The sequence below is a fragment of the Xenia sp. Carnegie-2017 genome, unplaced genomic scaffold (genome assembly GCF_021976095.1).
Source record: "Xenia sp. Carnegie-2017 unplaced genomic scaffold, XeniaSp_v1 HiC_scaffold_24, whole genome shotgun sequence".
Taxonomy (NCBI): domain Eukaryota; kingdom Metazoa; phylum Cnidaria; class Anthozoa; order Malacalcyonacea; family Xeniidae; genus Xenia; species Xenia sp. Carnegie-2017.
In genome coordinates, this window is record NW_025813487.1 from 11,444,954 (window position 1) to 11,464,863 (window position 19,910).

Consider the following 19,910-nt stretch of genomic DNA (forward strand, 5'->3'; position numbering starts at 1 on the left):
GAAATATACTCTCACACAGATTCCAGGTAAAATGTAGATATGCATATGCATAATTTTTAACGTACTCACCATTCTGCGATCTCTTGTTGTAAGTTCATTGTCATCTTTTCGAGGATAAATGCCTGGGTAAGCAACGATTCCGAATTCGTCTCGAATGAGTCGAGGTGCAAAATTACTTTCTGATTCAGAAAGCGAGTCGAATTGCCGAGAAAACGAATCTTTCGTGAAGTGTTCCGAGCAAACTGCGGAATTCATTTAGGGGAACTACCGTGAAATTGGCACCACATTGGGCACAACATTCAACACAACATTCATCACAACATTCAACACCACATTCAACTAAAATTTGTCATTCAAAATGATAAATCGAAAATCGTCTTTAAAACACGTTTTCCATCAAATAAAATAGTAAAACAATTTTAACTGTTTATTATTATTTTACTGTCCTTAACCATCACAAAATGTATAAAAGTCAAGAAATTGAAGAAAACACTAAGATTTAGGTTTTATTCCTTTCTCTCAATTAGCAAACTTAAAAACTACACGGTAGAATTTTTTAAACTTGGCCAGAATATAGATAATTATATTGCCTAAAATATATCCAAAATCTGGAGAGTGCACAAAAATAAATGATAGAAAACATCTACAAGTCGGATGACACGAATACGCGTAATATAATATTATATAATTAACTTCCTATATCCAGGTATCTTTGCAAACAAAGGCCTCAAATAAAAAACTACACGGTAGAATTTTTAAACTTGGCCATATTGTAGATATTTTTATTGTCTATAACATATCCAAAATCTGAGAGTGCACAAAATATAAAAAGAATAGTATTGCTTGAGAATAAACCGTGAAGTTGGCACCACATTCGACAAACAGCTCTATAGCTAAAAACTACACGGTAGAATTTTAAACTCAAGTATATTATAGAATTTTATATTGTCTAAAATATATCCAAAATTTGGAAAGTGCACAAAAATATAAATGACAGAAAACATCGGCAAAGTTGGATGACTCAAATGCGCGTAATATAATCTTGCATAAATAAGTTAAGAATTCCGGTTCTTTAACAAACAAAGACCTATAAATAAAAACTACACGGTAGAATTTTTTAAACTCAAGTATATTATAGAATTTTATATTGTCTAAAATATATCCAAAATTTGGAAAGTGCACAAAAATATAAATGATAGAAAAACATCGGCAAAGTTGGATGACTCAAATGCGCGTAATATAATCTTGCATAAATAAGTTAAGAATTCCGGTTCTTTAACAAACAAAGACCTATAAATAAAAACTACACAGAATTAAACTTGGCTATACTGTTGATATGTTTATTCTCTATAATATATCCAAAATCTGGAGAGTGCACAAAAATAAGTTGTAGAAAATTTACTAACAAGTCATTTACTTCATTCACTAAATTTTGAAAAATTAAATGAGCAACTAGAACAAATTTTCAAAAAATAACCAGCACTGTTACGTCACTGCATAATTAATTTGGTACTAACAACCAAACAGAGTTTACTATTTTAAACAATTTAGTAAAAAGTGAATTGTACTAATAAATTTTTTGTGCACTCTCCAGATTTTGGATATATTTTATACAATAAGAATATCTACAATATGGCAAAGTTTAAAAAAATTCTACCGTGTAGTTTTTTATTTATAGGTCTTTGTTTGTTAAAGAACCGGAATTGTTAACTTAAATATGCAATGTCATGCACGTTGCATACAAAATCGTTATTTTTACAACGAAGTCGTCAAAGAAAACACTACGTTATTCAACAACAACAACATCTCGAATTCTTTTTATTTTCAACAACAACTCCCCTTCTGTGATAATCCCAAATTTCAATCACGTGAAATGCACGCACGTCACAACAAAGCAAAATAAAACAACTGTTCATCACATGCAAGATTATATTACGCGTATTCGTGTCATCCAATTTGCCGATGATTTTCTAGCATTTATATTTTTGTGCACTTTCCAAATTTTGATATATTTTAGACAATATAAAATTCTATAATATACTTGAGTTTAAAAATTCTACCGTGTAGTTTTTATTTATAGGTCTTTGTTTGTTAAAGAACCGGAATTCTTAACTTATTTATGCAAGATTATATTACATTTGAGTCATCCAACTTTGCCGATGTTTTTCTGTCATTTATATTTTTGTGCACTTTCCAAATTTTATATATTTAGAAAATATAAAATTCTATAATATACTTGAGTTTAAAAATTCTACCGTGTAGTTTTTATTTACAGGCCTTTGTTTGCAAAGATACCTTGATATAGGAAGTTAATTATTAAATATTATATTACGCGTATTCGTGTCATCCGACTTTGCCGATGATTTTCTACAACTTATTTTTGTGCACTCTCCAGATTTTGGATATTATAGAGAATAAACACATCAACAGTATGGCCAAGTTTAAAAATTCTACCGTGTAGTTTTATTTATAGGTCTTTAATTGTTAAAGAATCGGAATTTAACTTATTTATGCAAGATTATATAATATTATATTACGCGTATTCGTGTCATCCGACTTTACCGATGATTTTCTACAACTTATTTTTGTGCACTCTCCAGATTTTGGATATGTTATAGACAATAAAATATCTACAATATGGCCAAGTTTAAAAAATTCTACCGTGTAGTTTTTATTTATAGGCCTTTGTTTGCAAAGTTACCTGGATATGGAAGTTAATTATATAATATTATATTACGTATTCGTGTCATCCGACTTTGCCGATGATTTTCTACAACTTATTTTTGTGCACTCTCCAGATTTTGGTTATATTTTAGAGAATAAACATATCAACAATATGGCCAAGTTTAAAAAATTCTACCGTGTAGTTTTTATTTATAGGCCTTTGTTTGCAAAGATACCTGGATATAGGAAGTTAATTATATAATATTATATTACGCGTATTCGTGTCATCCGACTTTGTAGATGTTTTTCTATCATTTATTTTTGTGCACTCTCCAGATTTTGGATATATTTTAGGCAATATAATTATCTATATTCTGGCCAAGTTTAAAAATTCTACCGTGTAGTTTTAAGTCATACGCTAATTAAGAGAAATGGAAGTACACTGTAATATAAATCTTAGTGTTTTCTTCAATTTCTTGACTTTTATACATTTTTGTGATGGTTAAGACAGTAAAATAATAATAAACAGTTAAGAATTGTTTTTTACTATTTTATTTGATGGAAAACGTGTTTTAAAGACGATTTTTCGATTTATCATTTTGAATGATAAATTTTAGTTGAATGTGGTGTTGAATGTTGTGATGAATGTTGTGTTGAATGTTGTGCCCATTGAGTTCAATAATAACTGGAGCGGCTATCTCAAGCGCGGCCTTAGATATCTGATGACGCCAAAAAAATGGCGGATTTCGTCCTTTGCCGCTGAGATTTACCGAAATTGACCGCTTTTCCGAAAATTTCACAATTTCCCACTCCTGAGGAAAAGTGAGGAAAATGTACGTGTGTATTTGGGATTTGGCAAGCAATTTTTTGATGAAAATCACGTTAAAAACCTACAATTCGTAACAGCGAGTCAACCTAGCTTTCCAGTTATCGGCTCCTACGAGGATGTATTTATAACTATCGACGAAAGAGCTATATGTCGGCTACACATCTATGAATGCAGATATGCGTCGTTTTCTTACCAGCGTCAAACTTGTTTGATCGATTAAACTCTTTAGTCTATACAAAAAAGTATATCATAGTTCATCTCCACGGTTCACGAGAGAAGTTAGCTTATTTGTTATCATTGCTATTTTCTTCTTTTCATGCAATGGGCAATGGCTTTTCGCCACAATTGTAGGATTTTTACTTGTTTCTTTAAAAAAGTACATATAAAATCTCTGGATATTTACGGATTTTCTGTAATTGAGTTTCACATGAAATTTCAAAAAGACTCAAGTCTGCATAGGTTTGGTAAATGAAAACAAACAATATTGTATAGAAATTACTTTAAGTAACCTTTTGTGATGTTCTGAAGTGCAACTGCATCAAATACTTGTAAAGTTGTAGCACATTTTGATATACAGTACAGTAATTTTAAAGGTTTCATCACTGAATCTTTAATGCTTTAGTATAGTGCATTAGATATTAGTAACATTTAAACAACACTCAACTAAAATATTTTGATAAAGATATGACATGATTTAAACATTATGTTATATAAAACCCAATGGCTTATTCAGTTTAATGCTTCACATCTGCATCAAGTCATCATCAATCTCAGTACAAATGTTTACATAGACACAAACTTTATGGCCTTTCCATTTTATATGTTGTGAATTGACATTTAATTAAGCATCAAAAACAAACAACCTTCTTGCCATCTTTTTTTGGTTCATGAACTTTTACTTCAAAGCATTCAAGGCATCATTAGTGAATCCATTGTCTCCATCCATAGAATTTGACCATGATCAAATTAAATAACTATGGATAAGGCAGACAATAAATCAATTATCTTTACAGCATTATCACTTTTTTAAGACTCTGCCTGGTCAATAACATCTTCCAGTCATCTTTACTTCTTGGTCTTCCCTGCATGTTGTCAGCAAATAGAACATAACAAGCTCTGCTCCAAATCATGGGTACTGTTGGGGCTGATCATTTCTTCTTGATACTTTTCACAGAGCAAAATGTGCAGGGTCTTTTTTGCTTTAGGGAAACTATTTTGCAAATAGATAGGTAAATTTTACGATTTCATGCATTAACAAATGACAGAAAAGTATGCAGAATTTTATAGACAAAAACAGGAAAACATCAGTATATTTGGCGTTCAAGTCAGTCTTAAAAATTACGATCTATGGAATGATGATAAATTATGATCAAAAATGTATTTTATGGCTTTTCAAGTGCATGTATAATTGCTTTTCAATCGTTGACGGACTAACAAAACAAACAACTACCTCACCTGTGAGAAGCGATATGTTCCTTTTGTGGAAACTACGACATCCAACAATTGAACGATTGAAGTGTTGGCATTATAAAGAAATGCCAAAAAGATATCGTCACAGAATATGGAACTAACGATATCGTGTTGGTTTTGAAAATTCTTTATAATTTACTATATACACCAGGGGAGGTCGAGAATATTATTTTTCTGCAAAGCGATCATTTCAGCGGAAATACGTCCGTTGGCCGCCATTTTTGGCGACCTCGCCCCAGTAAAGATAGCCGCTCAGTTATTATAGAACTCAATGGTTGTGCCCAATATGGTGCCAATTTCACGTAGTTTTAGGGAGCCACTTATCGCGAGTAGCTTTCACAAAGTTGACCCATCGCTTTCTCCTACGCTTAGCTTCGCTTCTTTCGTCGTTAAAAAATGGTATGCGATGAAGTGAAATGACTTTCTCCGAACTGGCTACGTTAGAACAACCAAAAACTACACATCGATCTGGCATTTTTGTGTTTGTTTACATGCATAAACTGTGTAGTTGTTTTGGCAGTCAGTCTGTGTTCCTTAAATGACGTCACAAGTAAGTCCTGCCACGGCATGGGACTACTTTATATTCGACATTTTTTACAAAACGTTGAAATTCAGGTTTTATTCGCATCTTTGCCGAGAGATAACTCAAAAACGAGAAAAGTTATTCAAATTCTGTAAACGGCATTTGTATTGTTTATCCAAAATCTATTTGAGAATAGAAAACTAAAAATAGTTGTATGTGCATTTTAAGTTTTTGGGCTTAAAACTACGAGGCGTCATGGTAAACAGTTCTCATTTATACGAAGTTGTCAAGTTGAACAAGACTACACGAAGCCAACAAGAATGACGAAATTAAAAATTGTGTTTGTGAAAATCAAAGTAAATTTGGTGCCAGCATCAACTGGTGAAGACGAAAAGTATTGTTAAGTTTTTGTCGTTACCTAAAGACTTCTCATTGATTGCAGATGTACTTGGACGTGTTGATAAACAGTCAAAGTCGTTATCTATGACTACTATACAACAAGAAATGGAACTATGACCGTGGAGAAATTTTTGAAAATGTTCTCACTCGCGTTCAAGACAGCTAAAATGAATAGTTGTTCCAGGGGTTTTTATTGCTAACAAATCATCAAGGGGAAGTCAACCAAAATGTAAAAATTCATATGATCGAAAGCGATGGTGATTTTCTAAGGTGTTGTAGATGATAGAACCAGAAACTGATAATTTTATGGTTATTTTCATTTTAAACATCATTTAAAAATCGTATAACAATGAAAATCGTTTTATAAATATCAGTGTAATTGATTACACAATTACACATGTAATCTAAGATCCGGGCTCTTGTAATCAGACCCTAAGTCTCAACACTACTAAAACTTTCTTAATCTTGATTGGCGTTTTTAGTGTTTGTTTAACTCAATCGTAATAGTTTTAACAGTGATAGCACGTCTTGGCCCTACTTCATCCTCACCCTTCTTACAATTCTCTGACCCAGACCAGGAATTGAATCAAGCATCACCTTGGTGACAGACATTAATTACACCACTTGACCACTCAAGAGTAGATGCATACTAAGAATTTGCTCATTGTATATAATACTGTTAACCTAACTCTTACTCCCACCAACAAAATTCAAGTGCATTTACCTAGTCTATTTGCACATCAACTTAATCAACTCGAACAACCTCCATTGTGTATTGTTCCTAAAGATCAAGTAAGGATCATTTCTCTCTTACATTTTTAGAAATTTCTTGTTTTCCCATCTTGTCCTAATCATGGCGACTAACACCACGATTAGGACAAGATCTAGCCATAAAGCAGACCGTATTTCTAACTAATTAAATCAGAATACATTGAAAAGGGCAGATCACAATTTGTAATTATATTTAGTGTTTTGCTATTCAATCAGGTAGTATTTTTAAACATTCTTAAAAATTAGTAGCATTTTAAAATTTTCTGTAATACTTTTGAAAATTTTAAACCAAAACTGTGAATAGGAAAGACCTTTTGACTTATGAGACAAAACTATCAGCCCTATACTGATTTGCTGAAATAAATAAAGAAGTTTTAACTGACAGGAAATGAGTTTTGTATCATATTTGATATGTAACATATTTTACAGTGCCTATGTTGATACATGACAATCTACAATGCACATTGAAATACATTCTTAATATGAACCCTCAATAAACTTTATACTGCATATTGGCAGTAACAACAGCCTGATTTGTACAAGAAAACATGCTGTATTCCTACTGCATGACTGTATATTTTAAAATTATGTCAAGCACATGCTTTCTTAGTTCATCTTCCTTGAAAGAGAACTTCACAACCATCTTCCTTGCCATATAGAAAACTTCTTTTGACTGATTAGCTTCACAATCCTATTCTTTACCTTAGAAGCCATTTCTTCACAACTGGTAAATCTAGTTTAAACTTCATATCTCTAGCTTAAGCTTCATAACTCAATTTTCAATTCCTACAAAACTGTTTATAATTTATATTCCCTAAACTGTATTATATGCAAAACTTCATTTCCAACACATACATAAACCCTACTCCAAACCACTTTTAACCTAACTACTAATCCTCATGACTGACACAATTCCTAACCTTGATCTTGACTTGTCTTCAGTCTTTCAGCATTTTTATTGAACCTAATGAAATCATGAAATATTTCTTAGCAGGAAAAAATGGAAATCTCTTACACATAGTCAACTATTTGCATGGTTCATTGGAGACAGAATAGATTTGAAGGGTGGTTAAAAATCATTTGGTGATTTGACCTTGCATCACAATGTATGGTAAATTGTCATGGAATAGTTTTAGAATACCCCACCATAAACCTATTAACCTGCATGCCAGACCCGAACCTTTTTCTAATCATAGCTAGCCTGATTATTGTTGGATATCTTTGTGGCAGAGTAATCTAAAAGAGTGCGTAAATACCTACATCGGGTCATTGTATTGACCCAAGACTTTTCCAATGTTAACTCATACGTTTATTGATTTGTGTCTGAATAAATGAATGTTGGCAAACATGTAAATCAACACAAATATTGAGAAGTATTTTCATGAAATGGTCAAGCTTTAAGTTTATCATAAATAACCTGTTAATGTTTATTCCTTATCTTTATCAAACCATACTATTTTAAAGCCTTGTTTGGACAATGGAAGATTCTGCAGTGGCTATTAAAACTCTTCGATAGTCGCCTACATCTTTGCTGAGCTTCAAAATAAATCACTTATTAGGCAAGTAAAACTCGCTGCAAGGCCATAAATCTTATTAAATCGACATAATATACAATATTTTTAATAATAATTTCAGCAACAGCAAGAAACTTTTTTTAAACATGGCGCGGAAGGGTAAAAGCCACTGACCTTACAAAAGACAGTGAGAGAACTGCTGTACCATTGAGTTCTATAAGACCTGGAGGAAACGTCAACCAAATTACTATAAATTATTAGCGTCCAGGCCCCTTTTCCCTCCAGGTCTTATAGAGCTCAATGTGTACACACAGATCATTGAACTAAATATAACTGGAAGGCTACCTTCGCCCGGAAATTTGAAGCCTAAGTCGACAGTATCGTTCCCAGTCTTTCCACGCTTGTGATAAACACGACCAAAACAAAATATGTCAGTGTTTTAGTCATTTTGACAGCGGATTTTGCAAAAACTATGAAAAAAAACTGGAAGTAAATTGCAAAAAATGTAAATTTTCCAGGTCATTTATAGTAAGTTTGATTACGGTAATAGATCAATCAAGCAATCGTGCCTTTTTTGAAAAAAAAAACAAACTTAACAAGCCTCGACAAATGCGATTTTGACATCTTGCAAATTTGCATGGTATTGTTTTAAAAATTTCTTAAAAAACGTTAAACCAATAATGACATTAACATAACAGAACGTTAGCAAAATTATGTTTTAAAGTAATATTTACGAAGAAAAACAAGTATAGCTTCTTCTCACCCCAGTCCTTTTTTTAACGTTAGAGCGTATATTTCCTTGATTTTGCAAACAAAAGTTATTTTTCACTGCATAATTGTCGTCTTTAGGACAAAGATAAGTATTCAGGATTGTTCAGTAAACATGCCACTTACATGTGTGATAATTGGGTGCAGGAACAGGGTTATTTCTCACCACATAGGTGCAGAAACTGTTGCTTTTCACAGGTAAAATTCCAATACATAAGTTGAAAAATGACATCAAACAAAACTGCAATTTGGAAAGATTAAACATGCTTCAACTACAAAATGAAATTTTAATAAAATTCAGTTAAATACTAACATATATAAATTCTATATTTTGACAGTTTAGTCATATACAGTATTTATTTGTTTCAGCTGGTCACAATTGCAATAAAATAATACTTTTCACAGTAAAAGTGTAAAGTAGATATAACTGGTATCATATTGTTAGTACAGGGCTTACAACTTTATTTAACTGGACAAGGATTTGTAGTGAAATTACTGGAAGTATAATATTTAAAATACTAGATCATGAATATTTATATGTATTACAGATTTCCCATGAAAACAAGGCAGCCATAAAATTATGGGAGCATTTTGTTCAACAAGTAAACCATCTTGAAGTACCATGGACAGCAAAAGTGCACATCGATATGCAGTGACCATTTTCAACTAACTGACTACATTGTCCCCCCCTCACAAAATGGCAAATGCCGACTAAAAAAGTATGCCATACCATCCATGTCCAATAGCTTGCATGTTCAAAATGTTTCAACTTCTACAACCCACTCAAACGCACTGCTGAATAGACTCGAGCTTTCAAATAAAAGACCTTTTGCAGCTACCTCTGATTCCGTTGATGAAACTTCTCCACCCAAAAAAATCTCCAAAACATCTACAGAAGAAAAAAGAGATTTGTTTAAAAATAAGCTTCAACAAAAATTGAAACTTGCAACAACAACTGAGACGCACAAAACAAAAGGTTGAAACCATGGGTGAAGTTGTCAAGATTTTAAAAGATAAGTTGGTGATCAATTCAAAAGAGGCAGAAAGTCTTTTGTCCACTTTCAATGATACTCAGTTGGGATTTTATACAATATTAGAGATAATTTAAAATGTCCTCGTTCAGGCAGAAGATACTCTGATGAAATCAAAGAATTTGCACTTACTTTATATTTTATTCTCCAAAAGCTTATAAATATGTTCGATCCATTGTTCCACTACCCAATCCATCTTTGATGAAAAATGGTCTGTCCATGAAATGTGACCCTGGTTTCATTAAAGATGCATTCCAATCACTATCAAATGAAGTTGCTGCTTCCCAAATTCCAGAGACTGCTGTTTGGTTATTGATGCAATGTCAATACGAAAACAAACAATATGGAATCCAGAAGATGACCAGTATTCAGGGTTTGTTAATCTTGGAGATACACTCCTAATCATAAAACAGAGAAATTGGCTTCTGAGGCACTAGTATTTTTATTAGTTGGCACCAGAAGTCATTGGAAATGCCCGTTGGGTACTTTTTGTTGACAAAATCAATGGTAAAGACCAAGCATCATTGGTAATACAATGTCTTGAAAAGGCATCAAAGGCAGGTTTAAAGGTATGGTCTGTAACAGCTGATGGTACTGCTGTAAATCTTCATACATTTGAAAGTCTTGGTTGCAACTTTAACGGTACATATGATGAAATGCGGTCTTCATTTACCCATCCAACTACTGGCGAAGATGTGTTTGTAATTCTTGACCCTTGCCATATGTTAAAGCTTGCACGCAATGCACTGGCCCAACTTGGTTCTTGAAAACATTCACCCACATTACATAATCAGTCACAAGAAACTGCTGCCCAAGACACTGACAATAAAATTAATGCAATGGTGCAACATCTCCAAGAAGGCAACAGCGAATTTATTTCGAACGTTATATTTTATATTGCAGGATACATAGTTTCGAAGTTAGTCAACAATTTATCTTGCCCAGAATGCAAACGATGCCTTTGTCCTTTACCAAAATCGTTATCCGTAGATGACCATGATTATACTGCCACAAAATATCATGAAGCTGGAAAAGCGTCAGCTTTCGTCAACTTCGTGAACAACGGTGGTTTACAGATTCCATCCACAGCGGTGTATCGTTGTATAGAGTTCTACGAACACGTTTTCAAAGCAACGGTGACAGGCAACGACAATCAGCATATTAGTAACAGGGCAAAGTTGAAGAACAGTATGATTATTGCAGTTTGCCAACATTTTAATCTGGAATCGACCTTTCCTCTATTCAGAGATCACGAAGATGGTGTTAACGAGGCTGTTATTGAAGACGATCACAGCACTCAACTGACAAAGCATATCGCAGACAAATATTTCACACTGCGTCTTTTCAACTACGGTAAAAAATATACGAGGGAGATCGTAAATAAAGGCAAAACAAGCGACAGGCACCGACTCAATAAGCTAATCTTGTTTAACAATGAATATATTTAATGTGTAAACACTTTATGAATACAATGAATAAACACTTACCCATTGGGATTTTTACATTTGAAAGTTTTCGCCAATATCCGAGCACAATCCTTTGCCATCGGTAAGCCTTCTGGGTAAAAAATTATTTGGTCGGCAAGAAACTTAAATTTCCTGTATTAATATCAAAAGAAAACGCAGCAAAACTAAATAAATTCAGTAATTTTCCTTTCTAAAGCTTGGCCAAAACATGTAGTTTATTCGTTCAGACTCTTTACTCACTCCTTCCAATCACGCATCGCGAGGCCGAACTCGCGTGATTTGACTACCAGAAACGCGTGTCTGGAGGTCAGATCACGCAAAATTTTGGCTTCATTTCGTGTGTTACCGATATATCAGAAGGTAGCCTTCCAGTTATATTTAATTCGACACAGATCGCCATCAAGGATCTGCGTGTGACTGGAGTGATAGCCAAAACAAATAAGTTACAGAGCAATGATTCTGCCTTAGTGCCACACACTAAAAAACAAAGTTTAGATTGAAATTTAAACAGAAAAATAATTTATTTTGCATTCGTAACTTTTAGCTGTAATATGGAGGATGAAACGACAGATACGGCACCAAGAGAGCGTAAAATTCGTCGCGGCATCGTCCTACTGAGCTCCTTTCAAGTCGGTCTTGGCGCTGTCATAATCGGGATGTCATTTACCGCGTTTGCATCGACTTCTTCTTCAAAAATACGTAGTTCCTCGCCTTATTGGGCAGGATTTATGGTAAGCTTTCATATTACGGGTCCATTGTACTTTTATTATGTTTTCAAACATTGTTATTAATACGTGTATAAACTAACACTGACTCATTGATTAGCATTGACGATATTGGATGTTGCAATTCAAGAATCGGTAAAATTTCCCGTCTTGCTGATCATTTCGATTCCTCCACGTCGAAAGTCATTTAAAATAATTGCGACCTTTCTTTACATATCGTGATTTCTGTTTGGCTTCATCTCTCAATTTCTCAAATGCAATTAATTTGCTCATATGTATACAAAAGCAAATACTGAAAACGTCACGAGTTTTCATTGTAAAGTTTTTATTGATATTTCAAATATGCATCATATACGTGCTGGCCAAAATGGCTTAAAATTACCATTGTGTGCTTAATCTATTACATTTTGTATGACTCATGTTTTAATTTGAAGCAGTCCTAAGTTCAGATTGGCACATTGCCATAATTTTGGTGTAGGCCACATTGTCTTCTTTTGTCATCTGCCTATCATTACATTACTGTCTGCTTGTAATCATTTTATTTATAAGATTCCAGCAGTTTATTAATCAAAAACTTCCTTAGAAGGGACTTGGGATGAGTTAGGCATACTTTAAGATTATTTTGCCATAAAGACTTTCAACAATAATCAGGCTAACTTGGTTATTAATTAGTAATAAGGTTATGATTCGGGTCAGGCATGCTGGTAAGTAAGGATTTGGAGGGGCAGTCTTAAACTATTTCGTAAAATAGATTTAAATAAAACCAACATTAGTTGTTTACATTCACAAGCCAAGGAGGTTGTTTCAAATAGACAAATTACAGGTTATATAATTATATGCCAATAAACAGAACACAGCTCTATTGCACCTGTTGTGTAATGGCACTCCTTGCTGTGAATATTTTAATACATTTTTTTGCCTGCTGCTTGTGTCATGAAACCTTTTTGTTGTCCTCCAGTTTTCATTTAAAATTACTGCAGACATAGGAACATAAATTTCTAAAACATGCATCATTAATTTAGCTTTTCTTCAATCTTTCTAAACTACAGGCTCTTTTTACTGGATCAGTTGGCTTTTTGACTTGGAAGCAGTTATCTATTGTGTCGGTAAGCATGTTTATCTATGTAAGATGGGGAAAAGGACATCTTTCTCCTAAAATTGAGAAAGTTATCATTTTGACTTCTAAGATTAGCCATATGTAAAGTAACAGGTAGCTTCATATAAAATGATATCATAGGCCCATAATGAGAAAATTGCATGGCAATCTTTCTAAGCTATGCATTGGCAAGTCAATATTAAAAACAACTCATGATCAATATATTTTCTGTTGCATTGTAGTAAATTCTATAACCGATGACTTTATCTGTTTTGTGAAACAATAATACGACGTAGTTTCCTGAATGAATGATTGTTTTTGTCTACTTCTATAGATCGGTATATACACATTTTTGTCCACTGCATGCGTGGTCATTTGCCTGGTGGCAACTGTCTTAACTGGGGATGCAGCGACTTTCCTAAAGGCCATCACATATTGCCAGGAAGTTAAATTTGAACATGCATGTCAGTGCTGCATTGGGAACGATACCTGCGACGACCCTAGGTATAAGTTCCCAAGTGTACGGAATTGTGATGCCCTAAACGGTTTTCTCATAGACATAATGTACTGTCTCTGCATTTCGAATGTCTTGTGTTGCCTGATGTGTTTAGTGGTCACGTTGGTCGGTTGTACATTGGGTGCACAATATAGTCGTTATAGCCAGGTAAGACTTATTAACTACGTACTGTACATCGCTATGAAAAAACCTGAACAGTTTAGAAAACGTCGATAAAGTCATCAGCGCGCAAGATTTTCATAAGCTTTTGGTGGAAATAGGTAGTTAGACTTCCATTGGTTTAAATGACGGTAGAATTGTCGCAAAAAAATTTTTGCAATGTGAATTGTGTTACCGAGAAGCACTTTTGAATAGCTTACGCAAGAAAACGATGCAGCTAAAAAGAAATTAGAACACATTGGATAAAAATATGACACATGTTGTTTAAGCTAACAAAGTTCTAGGAAATTTCGCGGGTGCGAATTATTTCAAATTGCGAATTATTAGGAATTTTTCGTCTTTAAATTCCGTCTTGTTATAATCTTCATAAATTATGCGTAAATTTTCAATCGGAATATGAATAATTGATGAAGGTTTTAATGAAAAATGGCGTTTAAAAGAGAAAAACACGAAACAATCCGCAATTTGGATGCCTAGCGTTTATGCACGGTTTGGCCAAATTTCTGGAAGTTCGTAGGCTTGAAAATTGTGTGCCATATTTTAACCCTATGTGTTCCAATTTCTTGTTAGCTTTGTCATTTTATGCACAAGCTATTTTAATAGTGCTTCATGATAACACAATTCTTACTCTAAAAATTGCTCCTTTTGCGACATTTTTTCTGTCATGTGATTCATTGAAGTCCAACTAGCTATTGCATCGAAGGTTCTTGCAGATCTTGCGCGCTGCAAACTTTAGCGATGTTTTCCTATCTGTTCAGTTTTTTTTTATACACCCTGTAGTATAGATAAGTTAAATGTTAGACTTTGGAAATGTTTGAAGACATAATGCGTAATTTTAAATAATTGTATATGCACCATATTGTAATTTAGCTCAGTACGTACGGTAGCTACTTGATGTGTAAAACCCATTTTTACGTTGCTACAACAATATAAGTAAAATGATTTTAATATTGTAAATACTTACGTCCCATTCAGAAAACATATACAGAAGAATAAATCTAATAGTTTCGTCATGGCACTCGATCTGGTTGTCAGTTTTCAAAAGTGTTTCGTCTGCTTTTTTAACTTGACACGCTTTCTTCGTTTAGAATTGTGCTTTTCGATTGGCGCAGTCCCCTCATTCCAATTACGACCATCGTTATGACTGGTCGCCTTTTCTATCGACGCTTCAGACAACTTCCCGCCTTGTGCACCTCCTGTATTGTCCTGCATCCCGAGGTGCGAGTAGCAACAACCGAAATGGACTTCCGAAGCTTTTTGATTCCGTGGATTTTCCACCTCCATATACTTCACGTGAGCCGTCGATTGCAGATCGTCGTGATCTGCTAAACGCCGACTTCAGTATTGGCAATCGCGGCATATCGTGGGAAAGGTTAGGACCTACTGCGTTTCGCTTTTCTTATCAGACTCAGACGGCTACTGTTTCCGATGAAAGCGTTGATTATATTGAACGAACAATTTTTCGAGGACGTGCATCAACATCAGGCTCCAGTGAGGCTGAAGAGAGTTCTCAATTCGGGAGGAACACTGACATGCAAGGTGCGAATGTAGTCAGTCAATCAGTTCGCAACACTTGTGTCAGTGAGACAATCTCTTCTATTTCGACTGAATCGGAGTTGGAGACTACAGGCCTCGAGTCTGCACGCGTTTCCTCGCTTCCTATGACAGGTGTCACTACTGATGCTGTTGTGTCTCATTGCTACGAGCAAATGAGACGCCATTCGTGGGTACAGCTTGTCGAATCTATGCATTCGGAGAGTGCCTTTTGTCTGCATGACGAGAGTTCTCGAGCACACAACACCCCTCTTATTTATCCTTGGATCCGAAACGTGAGTGGAGTCATTGGAACTGTTACCATTGATTCCTACAATGCTGCCTTGTGGACAAAACCACGTGCAAATAGCAGCCCAGTTTGCCCCAAGTCACACGACAAAGCTTGCGATTGACGCACCACTCTGTGATGAAGAGCGTCCGCCAATACAAGGGGAGATCTCGTTATTTTCCCGTATCGATCAAGCTACTTTGACGACTGTTGGGTGTGAAGCGCACGATGATGTCGAGTTGCCAAGAGGTTTTGGTCATGCTAGCACTAATAACGTTCATGTGAAGCCAAGAACGTTCACAAATAGTCCAAATTGTAATTCATTGCAAATCAACTCATCCACAGTCTCTGAGGATGTTTCTCAAGTCGCCCCTGTTGGGAATAACGAATCAAATTCGGCTTTCTCAAGGGAAACTGCGTTGTAGGGTGGCCGTGATGTGCGAAAAGAAAACGTAGTACTCTCGTATGTGTTGTGTGTAACCTCTACGTGATTGCGTGTATTTTAAATTTATAGGGAAGGTGTGCAGAAAGTACTGAGAGAATTTTGAATAACGTTTTTTAATTTAAATCTTATATATATATAGGTTAGGTTAGGTTAGGTTATGTGTTGCGAAATTAAATATAATAAGATTATCTTTTTTTAATGTTTTTGAATCCTTGCTAAGACGTAGATTTCGGAAACTAATGGCTGTATTTGAAAAGCTCACTCAACACTTAAAAATCATGCACGCTCTCTGTGTACTTATTGGCAAAGTAATTTCTTCAGCGATGGCAAGAATTTTGCTAAAATATATGAAATCATGATTTTAGCAAAATACCCTGTTAATACCCTGCATGAAAATAGAAAATTTTCCAACCTTAATCAAGGCTGATTTGGAGATATTTCAGAAATAAGTAATTAAAGCAAACTCGAAGTAATCAGCAAACGGCAATATCCATAAGACCGTTAATAAGGAGATAAGAAGCTTCCTCCATTATATGAGAGAGCTCCATGCCGCAACAAATGGGCAATGAAAAAGGATAAATGGATGACAAAATGGTTTTTCAAATTCCCGATGAACACACAGACTTGACTAATCTTTTCCAAATAGTTTTACAGTCATGACATTGTCAGGATTCCACCATCATTTCTCTTTGACTACGCCACACTCTGCTATTGTCTCATTAGGGCAACAACCTCTCTGAAATTTTTGACCTTTTTGTGACTGTATCATAGAGCATTCTCTGATTGAATTTTAGTCGATAAAAATGGGCTTCACAATGCCGTGCACAAGTCTGCAAAGACCCCGACAAATTCCCTAGCTGGCCAACTACTTTTATCAAGAATTCAGAACTGAGTTGAAGGCTCCTTGAAGTCCATATATCTCCTAGTATTTTTAAATTAAAATATTTGAATATGGACTTCAACATACTTTTCCAAATGTCTACTGATTAATAGCAACAAAGGTCATTAGTCGGCCCTGACTCTTTACGAGGATTGATATCAAAGAGCTTTTTATAGTCGTGATGTCGATAGAAAAGCGCTTCGGATCGGATCATATCGAAGTTAGCATTGACAGAATCAGTCATCAGCATACTTGCTGTGTAGTTGAAGAACGCCATTCGTACCATATATTTACCTTTTTACATGCAAGTACATTGTTTACATCCGAAAGTTCACGGACAATGTAGCTTAATCCGACAGAATGCTGACATTTGTAGTAATTATTCTAAAACAAGTACATCCACATCGGGGATCGGGTTTCATATTATTGGACATTCCAAAATTTCAAACTTTCGATATTGTGTGACGAAAGAATTGTTTCCATTCTCATTTCATGAAATTTTTTGGAACGTTTGAATTTCTTGATAGCCCCTTACTGTCCATATGGTGCGATTTCTCAGATCGATTTGCTGTTTTTAAGTACGTCCATTTCAAAGTTGCGCGAAGGAACTGCTGAAATAGGTTTGCTTGTATCTGAAGTATTTGTTTTAAAGTAAAGGTAAAATTCACACTTAGTTAGCAAGCGTTTTTCATTCAATAAATCCTCATCTCGCTTACTGCGTACAAATTGTACTTCCTAGTTGTCAATTCTTCCTTGGTCTTGTACATTATACCCCATTCATTCTTTGTGAGAGATCGCTAAATCTATGTTGCAATGGAGATTTTAGCAAATATAATTTCTCGGGACTTCGATTAATTCCAACCAGACCACCATTTTAAAGTCAAGGTCGTTTTTTCCAAAGCAATAAACCCCTTTCAGTTGTTCAAAACCAGTTTCAGCCCGACACTGACTTTGTTTTTAATGAGGATTGACACATTTTAAGACCTCAGACGTAAGCGCTTTTGAAAACATTGAGCATGCATGCATCAAAACTGGTTTCTGATCACCAAAGTAAACGTGTCTATGCTCAAATCTATGTGCTCTATGCTTGTGTTGAAGAAAATTACTCATCGTAGGTCAAGCCCCAACACCGATTAACGTATAATCAACAGCAACGAAAAATATACTGCGACATGGGTTTTCGTCAAATTTTCACCGATGAATGTTTTCGCATTTCGGCTCACGGTGTGTTTGCGTTGTAAAATTGCTCTAGGTGAGGACTTGCAGTTATCAAAACGTCATTTTGATTTCCCTTATCAACGAAAATGTCGTATGAAAACCCTACTTACGATAATGAAGAAGGTCTTAAGACATTTGTGAGCATTGAGATGGAACAACCCGGATTGTTTCAGTCAGAGAAGACGAAGAAGCGAGAAGTGCTGTTGCTTTTAGCTGTCTTGGTGTTACTCATTTTAGTGATCACGTTCATAGCTTTATACGCCACGGCAAGAAACCATGCAGATGAGACAGACGGCTATGCAGCTAAACAAGGTAAGTGGCAGAAAGATCTTACATGTGTAAAAGGTTGTTTTCTTTGAAATGTAAACCTAATCATGCGCTGATATTGTATTTCTATCAATGGGGAATGTTGGGGATGACAGTTATTTTATCGCTGGTCAAACTAAACCATTCCAGTGATAATGTGATTTAATTAGCTTGATCGACAGGACAAGTAGGAAACGCGATATAAATGTAGGTTCACGAGAGTGAACTAAGATTCCGATCATACCAGTGAGTGTTGCACATATGAAAAATATGCAACTACATGCACTACAGGCGGAGACATTCCGTTGTGAGTTACAATGATAACTTGCTCTTCGATTCTGGTTAAAAATAGTCGCAAATTTTACGCGTTTTAAATAGTTTATAACAGAAAGTATTGTATATAGTGTGCTTATATTCGGGCCACGTGACGAAGAGCGAGCTGCTTCAATTTAAGCTCTTGTCCCCAAATCCTAGTTTCACGTGCTAGTAAAATATAATATTTTATTATCTTGTTTTATTGCGACATTCCCAAAGATTAATTGAAAGAACGAGTCACTGATCAGTTAATTAGTTGTTTACAGTTCACAATTGGTAAAACTGCCAGACTTGTTTCAAACTTGAAAAGTCTTATTAGACCTTCTTTTGTGGTCTTGGCTTTGACATTCATAACCTCGACCATAGTTTGAAATTTTCCCACAGATGCATATCCCGTTATCTTGTTTTGTCATTAACTTTGTTTGCTCACCTGCTAAATTGTTCTTGATGTAATCAATACGTTTGCAAAAATTTGTGCCATGCAGTGCAAAATTCCGTTTTAACATTAACACAAACTTCATACATATATAGAGCTCATGTATGTGTCTGATGTATTTCGTCTACACACGGGGTGAAGTACTTCTTCCATTCAACATCTAAGAACTTCATATCGATTTGTAAAATAACATTAAAGCATAAATGGTGTTATTGATTTGTTAATAATGTTGCATACATTAACCTTAGGCAAAAACAGCACATAGTTACTACTATAGGCATAAACAATTTCAACACGTACGTTTTTTCATTTGTCTTATATTTTGCAAAAAATGTAAACATGTAGTCAACGTTTGCACTCGCATGCAAGTGTATTAGTCACGTTTGCTTAAGTTGAGCATGTATGAAATACAGCTCACGAATTAAGTCTAACTAAAATTTCAGATTTTCGGATAAAAATTCTGACGTTCGAAGGGAACACTTTTGAGTGAAATCCAATCTAGCTATCAAACTTAATTTAAAGTCGATTTTAAGGCAAATTAGGGGCATTCCTTGCA

The 19,910-nt window shown here is 34.7% G+C and overlaps 1 protein-coding gene and 1 long non-coding RNA gene across 2 annotated transcripts; one reads left to right on the forward strand and one right to left on the reverse strand.

Annotated features, from left to right (window-relative positions):
- Window positions 1-7,766: 7,766 nt before the first annotated feature.
- On the reverse strand, window positions 7,767-8,377 carry LOC124450416. The gene is made up of 2 exons (XR_006949971.1): window positions 8,345-8,377; window positions 7,767-8,192 (listed from the first exon to the last, which is right to left on the reverse strand). It is a non-coding gene; the product is annotated as an uncharacterized LOC124450416 (long non-coding RNA).
- A 3,450-nt stretch (window positions 8,378-11,827) lies between these two features.
- LOC124451289 (protein FAM189A1-like) lies at window positions 11,828-16,387 on the forward strand. The gene is made up of 4 exons (XM_047001911.1): window positions 11,828-12,166; window positions 13,210-13,266; window positions 13,591-13,920; window positions 15,021-16,387. Exons 1-4 carry the CDS (start codon window positions 11,987-11,989, stop codon window positions 15,876-15,878), a joined length of 1,425 nt encoding a protein of 474 aa, XP_046857867.1. The 5' UTR covers window positions 11,828-11,986; the 3' UTR covers window positions 15,879-16,387.
- Window positions 16,388-19,910: the final 3,523 nt, after the last annotated feature.